Source organism: Triticum urartu, chromosome 3, assembly GCF_003073215.2.
Source record: "Triticum urartu cultivar G1812 chromosome 3, Tu2.1, whole genome shotgun sequence".
In the NCBI taxonomy this organism is placed as follows: domain Eukaryota; kingdom Viridiplantae; phylum Streptophyta; class Magnoliopsida; order Poales; family Poaceae; genus Triticum; species Triticum urartu.
In genome coordinates, this window is record NC_053024.1 from 674,262,918 (window position 1) to 674,270,262 (window position 7,345).

The following is a 7,345-nucleotide window of genomic DNA, read 5'->3' on the forward strand; positions in this document are numbered from 1 at the left end:
AGCCTAAGGAGATACGCACATACGTAGTACACAATTAATGACGCGGTGTTTTGGCTCCTAGGTGCATATGCATTTATTGTCTAAATACACATTTTAAAAAGTTGAAAATTTTGAAACAAAAATCTCACGGGTATATTCGGACATTCTATGTACACGCACAAAGTTTCGGTGAAACCGACGTTTTTTGTGGCTTGTGTAAAAAAAATAAAGAAATGCAAAATGAATAGTCTGGATATACATGCGGGATTTTTATTTGGAATTTTCAACTTTTTAAAATGTGTATTTAGACAATGGATGCATATACATCTAGAAGCCATTGTCAATTTCCGTTAATTATTGTTTTCAAAAGTAGTACTACTTTTTAAACGAGATTCATGTGGCCCGGGAGGTGATTTGACTCTTCGAGAAGCGAGCCCGCAAGCGGCGGCTGCAGCACCGCCCATTCTCGTGCCAGGAAAACGAGCCAAAAAATTTGTAAAGCGGTAAGCGCCTTATCCTCCCTGGGTACGGAGTACAGACACTGGTGGGTTCTGGCTGCAGGGCAGCAAGCAATGGATTCCGTCGCCTTCTTCTCGCTGCTGCTTCTCTCCGCCGCCGCAGCTCCTCCCGCTCTCGGCTTCACGCGGGCCGACTTCCCTCGGGACTTCGTCTTCGGAGCCGCCACCTCCGCGTACCAGGCAACAAGCCAACAACCATGACCCAGCAAAAATCTGAATTGTTTTCATTCGGCTTGTGTTTTTCCGCCCAATTTACTTAGCCTTTGGGGGGTTTGTTTGGCTGCAGTACGAGGGCGCCGTGGCTGAGGACGGCAGGAACCCAAGCATCTGGGACACCTTCACTCACGCAGGTAATTAACCAAATAACCATTCAGGTACTCAGGCGGCTCGTGCTGATTTGGGACTAAGATAAAAATTGGATGCTGATGTTTGGTCAGGTAGTTATCCTGTCAGGTTCGTGCTGATATTTCTTGTTCTGACGACAGGGAAAATGGCGGATAAAAGCGTAGGTGATGTCGCTGCCGACGGGTACCACAAGTACAAGGTAGGTACAAGCTTCTAAATCTGCCCATTTTTGGGGGGCCTGCATGGCTGATTGCAGTGATTTTAATCAAGGATGCAGTGCAGCCGTCTGCTAGTGCTATCAAACTGAACCTAACAAGCTCTGTCTAGTTCCTTATTCTCTCTTCTCTGCCAAAAACAGAATAAAATTTATTCTTATTTCCTATCTATCAATTTTATTTTATTTTGCTGTGCTGAAGTGTTGTGATTTCCACACTGAATATCTGAACATTCTGTTTTAACTTTTAACAACACATGTTCTGATGTTTCAGGATGATGTGAAGCTCATGGTTGACATGAACCTAGAGGCCTATAGATTCTCCATCTCCTGGTCAAGGCTCATCCCATGTATAAGCACTTGCCATTATAACTCCATTGCACTATACTAGAAAAGAAGAACACAAAATTTAATCTGATTGTTAGTTTCTAATGAGATTTGCAGATGGCAGGGGAGCTGTCAATCCAAAAGGACTCGAGTATTACAACAATCTAATAGATGCGCTAGTGCAACATGGTACGTTTATTTTCTGTTGTATATAAATGGAATTGTACTGGCAAAACAGATTCATATATTAGTAGCCTAGTAAATGATCAACACTTCTTAAAGAAATGCAGAATCTATTTTCATGTGTCTCCACTATCTAAACTTATGTGTGTCCATCATGTTTCCTCAGGGATTCAAGTCCATATTATGATTTACCAGCTTGAGTACCCTCAAATACTGGAAGATGAGTATGGAGGATGGCTAAGCCCTAGAATTGTGTAAGATCCCAGAATTTCTCCCTTGTAGTGATGAACTAGCTCAGAATCTTCAAATGTCGAGACGGCCCTACTTTCCTAGTCCTGGTATTAATATTTCCTCACAGGTGCTACTGCAAAATGCAGGGAAGATTTCACAGCATTCGCAGATGTTTGCTTCAGGGAGTTTGGAGACAGGGTCTCCTACTGGACTACGATAGATGAACCTAATGTAGGTGCGATGGGATCTTACGATATCGGAGTGATCGCACCAGGACATTGCTCTGATCCTTTTGGAGCTATAAAATGTACCGTGGGTGACTCAACTGTGGAACCATATATAGTAGCTCATAACATGCTATTGGCGCATGCATCGGCAACTAGGCTTTACAGAGAAAAATATCAAGTGAGTGATTTTGGGCCTAAAATTTAGAACCAGTGCCTCTCTGTGATTATAAGCTAGTAAGATTTATGTTGCTATCTAATATAAATTCTGATATATGAGTAACTGTATATTCTTCAAAAAGAAAAATATTTTAAAGAGAAAGTATTGTCTGACCATATATTCTTCTCAAGAGAAAGTACTGTCTAACCATATACTGATATGTGGGGGTCAATCACTATCAATTGTAGTTTGTTGGCATATTAAATATTTGGATTTCTCAACATAAGGACTGATTAGCTGCACAAATACATCACTTTTAATTTCCCATGATGTATATTCATATGGAAAGATTTATTTGTCCATAAAAGAAGTTTTGCATGTAGGCCATGCAAAAGGGGGTTGTCGGCCTAAGTATTTACTCCCTTTGGCCTTATCCTATGACAAAGTCTACGGCGGATTTAGAAGCAACAAAAAGATGTTTGGACTTCTTTTTGGGCTGGTATGTTATCTTTACTCTATCTTTGCTCCAGAAATGCAGAACTAACCAGCTTGTGATTCCTTTTAGGATACTAGAGCCCTTGATGTCTGGAGATTATCCAGAAAGAATGAAGAAAATTGTTGGTTCTCGTCTTCCACCCTTCACAAGAATCCAGTCTGAAGCTATTATTGGTAGTGCAGATTTCATCGGGATAAATCACTATTATTCTGTCTATGTGAATGATCTCCCTATAAAGAAAGGCGCTCGCGACTATACAGCAGACTTGTCAATCAGCTACAAAGGTAAGCATCCTTGATTTAGTGTTCATATTTTTTTGTAGCAGAACTGCAGCAGTAGTGGGCAATGTGTTCCCTTTATCTACTGACAAGATAATGATGCAAACAGAAGGTTCACATTGTCAATATATTAACTGATGAAATTTGTTACGCTTCTGAAGCAGATTTACAATCTAAGATTTTTTTTTATCCAAATGGCACATCTAAGAAAATATATGTTTCATTGGTGCAGCTTCTAAAACAGACCCGCCAGCCGGTAAGGTAAAGTTCTTCAATGATGTGTTTGTCAGATACTACCGGGTTCAGCTGTTCTTTTACATGAAACGTTAAATTTGGAATTCTAATCTAACACGAGATACCAGAAATCAATGAAATACACTTGAAGGTCATGCAGTTGAGCAATACTGGGATTGTGTCTGTCTTGCAAGTTGTGACATGAAGAAGAACAACTTGTGAATGCAGGCTCCACCAACGTCTTTTCCAAGTGACCCTGAAGGATTGCAACGTGTGCTACTGTACTTGAAAGAAGCCTACGGGAACATTCCCATTTATATCCAAGAGAATGGCAAGTCGGCCTAGTTCCTGATTACGATGTTCTCCGAAACAAAACAAAGACATACTAGTTCAATCATTCTATCTAAAATCATTTCAATGTTTACGGACATCATCGTTGGTTTGCAGTTCATACATATTTGATGGTATCTTTTGCCTGCTCTGCTTTCTCTCTTCAGGTCAATCCTCTAGTAATGACACTCTCGTCGACACCGAGAGGACCGGGTACTTGAAGGGCTATATAGGGAGCACATTGGCTGCATTAAGGTCAGTCGTTCGAAAAGAAAAACTGCACATGTTTTTTCTGCATCACTACAATTTCATGCAGTTGGGGCGCCCTGTAACCAGAACTTCAGAGTTCAGAGTTCAGTTACCATGGTGATGTTTTGCTCTGCAGGAATGGAGTCAACGTGAAAGGCTACTTTGTCTGGGCTTTCCTGGACGTCTTCGAGTACCTGTCAGGGTATCAGGCACGGTACGGCCTGTACCGTGTCGATTTTAACAACGAGGCGCGGCCACGGCAAGCCAGGCTCTCTGCTCGCTGGTACTCTGCCTTCCTGAAGAACAATAACGATGACATCCATGTTCAGAGTGAGCTCAACAGTACAGGATGGCATGCTGAACAATGAGTCGCATCGTCGGACACGTAAATACATAGGCATACCACATACGCATAGATACGCACAATGTTGTTCTCTTTCCTTCATAGGGAGAGTCAGCAGTGGATGCATCATAATACTACATCTCTAGTGTCTTTCGACGTCAAGTAAAACCATAAGGACGGACCCATCTCTACCGTTTCCTTGCTGAAAATTTTCAGGGGATGTTTGATTGGTATATCAACATTGCCAGCACAACAGCTGCTGCTATGGTTTTTTTTTTAACTTTTTTGACATACTCATCGAACCATGCAATGCAAGTGACGTGTGAAATCGACGCCATGAAGGAAATCTGGTCAGAAGTGCCGCTACAAAGTAAGGGCATCGTTGGCCCCTAGGTATCCGTCCGCGGACAGTGGTGCGGAGCCAGGGGCGTAGCCAGGCCCAGGCAACTAGGGCTATGGAGGGCATTGTTGGCCCCTAGGTATCCATCCACGGACAGTGATGTGGAGCCAGGGGCGTAGCCAGGCCCCAGGCAACTAGGGCCATGGCAAGATTGTCTGGACATGGGAAGAAAATGGTTTGTTCTCTGCCCGATCAGTCTATCGTGCTCACTTTGCCGCAAGAATTGAGGCGGCAGGAGCCACGGAAATATGGAAGTCCAGAGCACCGGCAACTTGCAAGTTCTTCTCCTGGCTAGCGGCAAATTGAAGATGTTGGACGTCGGACAGATTATAGAGACGACTACTGCTACACCCAGCGGCGTGCCCGTTCTGGGACCAGGAGCCGGAAATGATTGATCACCTGCTCCTTGAATGTGTTCTCGCTCGGCAAGTTTGGGCCGTCATCATGGATAACTGGGGAAAGCCTCACTGGACATCGGAGCCGGAGGCTGAACTCGTGGGATGGTGGACCTCCCTCAATATTCAGAAGAACAAAAGAAAAGAAACATGGACGGTGGTCACTCTGGTGGCTTGGACACTGTGGAAACACAGGAATGACATTGTGTTTAACAGAGCTTCACCTTCCGTGAATGAGGTTCTGCGACAGTTCGAAACAGAGGGACAAAACTGGAGGGCTGCGGCACTGTTGCGGGAGGCAGGATCGCTCCCAGTCAGGATAGATAGGGTGAGCGATAGCGAGTAGTCAGCATGCAGTCTCGGACTCATGCAGCCGTGGGTTTGGTTGTTGTAACGTTGTGATAACTCACCATCTTGGCATCTTCTATCTATGATCTCGATACGTCTGCTTGACATATCCTTGAAAAAAAAGAAGCTCCACCACTGCTCGGTCCTTCTCTTTAGTCAATGATCTCCACTGCCGCAACCGATAGATAATTTAAAAAGATGGTCAGCAGCCTTGCTAGGGAAGACCCGCTCGATGGTAAACTTCTTGCGAGTTGTCCAAAGCACCCAACGAAAACCCGAGAACCCAAACCAAAATAACCTCTTAATCTGGCCACCCAAGCCATTGACCAAAAGTAACAATTCGTCGAAAGAGCATGGGGCCCATGAGACATGAAGCCACTCCCTCAAACCGCTCCAAAAGAGACGCGCTAGAGGGCAAGCGAAAAGAATGTGGTTCGTGTTTTCCACAGCCCCACACAGCACACAGAACTCCGAGTCCAGCCCATTTCTTTTCTTAATCTAGTCTGCAGCCGGCAACCAACCACGCATGGCTTGCCACATAAAACAGAGAAATTTATGGTGCTGCCCGTCCTGCGACTCCTTGTTGTTCCCCTCCATGCCCATGTCGAGCGGTTGTGTCCATATCCGGATTTTTACTAGATTTTGAAACAGAGAAATTTGTAAAGATTTGTCTTTAAATGGAAAGTTGTGGCTACATCCAAGTGCAATGCACCCATGATGAACAGTTAAATTATAACAAATAGCAAAAAAGTTTTGAAACTTTGTTGAAACCCGAGATTCTAGAAGTAAGTTGTTAATGTAGACCAGAAGACGTCGACAAACGAGATGTCTGTAGCAAATCTCTGCTCTGAGAAAAGAACACTGATGAGAGCCTATATAACGCCCTAGGTCCGATTAGATGGAGTCGTGGAACACAACTCCGGTGCAACTTAACGATGAACACAGACGGCGCTAACATTCTATGCCACCTTAACGTTTACATATGCATGTCCAACCAGTTAGAAATGTTGTCAAATTTAATAATCCCCTCACTAGTGTTTATTTTTGCAAAAAAATTATCCCGATGTCAGTCGTATGTGCTACAGACACTCTAAGTGGCGGTCCTTGATAACACTAATCCCAATTACGATGATTTTAAGCTATTTACTCATCTAGTATCACACACATGGTACTAATTCATCGGATTTTTTTAACACAATACAAACACAGATTGCTCCCGCACGCACCCCTATGAACATACGTATCCTACCCCTATGAGCACCTTCGAGATACCGAGACGGCACAACATTTTGAGATTGACGAAGTTACCATCGGGAGAACGTCTCCTCTCACTGAATAAAATCACCGGAAAGCCTAAAATAAATCTAAAAAAATACGAACGCCAATGCCAAATGTAGGACTTGAACCGGGGTGGGCTTGCTCCACCAAAAGAAACGTGACCATCCGAGCTAAGCTTAGTTGAGATCCTCCATATTAGTGTACGATGTTGTAGTAAAAAAATTACTGTATGGTGTTGTAGTCCCTTTGACACGTGTCAATCCGTCCCACTTTCCTAGATGCTGATGATGTTGATTTTTTTTTCAAAATAGGGGCATAAGCTTTGCCTCATCTATTAATTAAGAGGAGAATAGAGTTTGTTTGTTTTACATCCAACCCTCATACAACACATGGTGATTACTCTCACATCCCCTAGTTTCTTAGCTCCTACGGTGCTCCAAAGCTTTACTTCGTTTAAAATGGTGTTGAGCAAGATTGTCGGTGCACGGTGCACTTTTGCGACGGAAGACACGTGAGTTTGTCTCATTCCAAATTATCCATGACAGAAGCATTGTGAGTGAAGCCATGGACTTCCGATTGAGGATGTTCGAGCAGGTCCTTTTAGCTCACCAGTACTTTACAGAGCCATCCAAGTGACAAGTAGACCCCTAGTTTCTCAATGACCAAGTTTCAAAGCCTAATGGTGAAATGAAACTTGAAGAAGAGATGTGCCACGGATTCTTGTTCCCTTTTGCAAAGTGGGTAAAAGGTATAATTTGCCTACCCTTGCTTGGCCAATCTATCGACGGTCCAAATCTAGTCTTTGTAGCACTA

General features: G+C 43.5%; 1 protein-coding gene across 1 annotated transcript; it reads left to right on the forward strand.

Annotated features, from left to right (window-relative positions):
* Window positions 1–374: 374 nt before the first annotated feature.
* On the forward strand, window positions 375–4,391 carry LOC125545858 (beta-glucosidase 5-like). Its single transcript, XM_048709905.1, has 13 exons — window positions 375–677; window positions 784–847; window positions 983–1,041; window positions 1,331–1,406; window positions 1,501–1,572; window positions 1,733–1,820; window positions 1,944–2,202; window positions 2,565–2,680; window positions 2,747–2,961; window positions 3,188–3,216; window positions 3,418–3,520; window positions 3,687–3,774; window positions 3,905–4,391. The coding sequence occupies exons 1-13, from the start codon at window positions 552–554 to the stop codon at window positions 4,134–4,136; spliced, it is 1,527 nt and encodes a 508-aa protein (XP_048565862.1). The 5' UTR covers window positions 375–551; the 3' UTR covers window positions 4,137–4,391.
* The last annotated feature ends 2,954 nt before the right edge of the window (window positions 4,392–7,345 follow it).

Excerpts from the sequence above, each read along its gene's own strand:
- LOC125545858 (XM_048709905.1), top strand. The coding sequence starts at position 552 with ATGGATTCCGTCGCCTTCTTCTCGCTGCTGCTTCTCTCCGCCGCCGCA. Across the intron at positions 678-783 it reads CCGCCACCTCCGCGTACCAG|TACGAGGGCGCCGTGGCTGA; the intron begins GCAACAAGCCAA and ends GTTTGGCTGCAG. Across the intron at positions 2,203-2,564 it reads TTTACAGAGAAAAATATCAA|GCCATGCAAAAGGGGGTTGT; the intron begins GTGAGTGATTTT and ends TTTTGCATGTAG.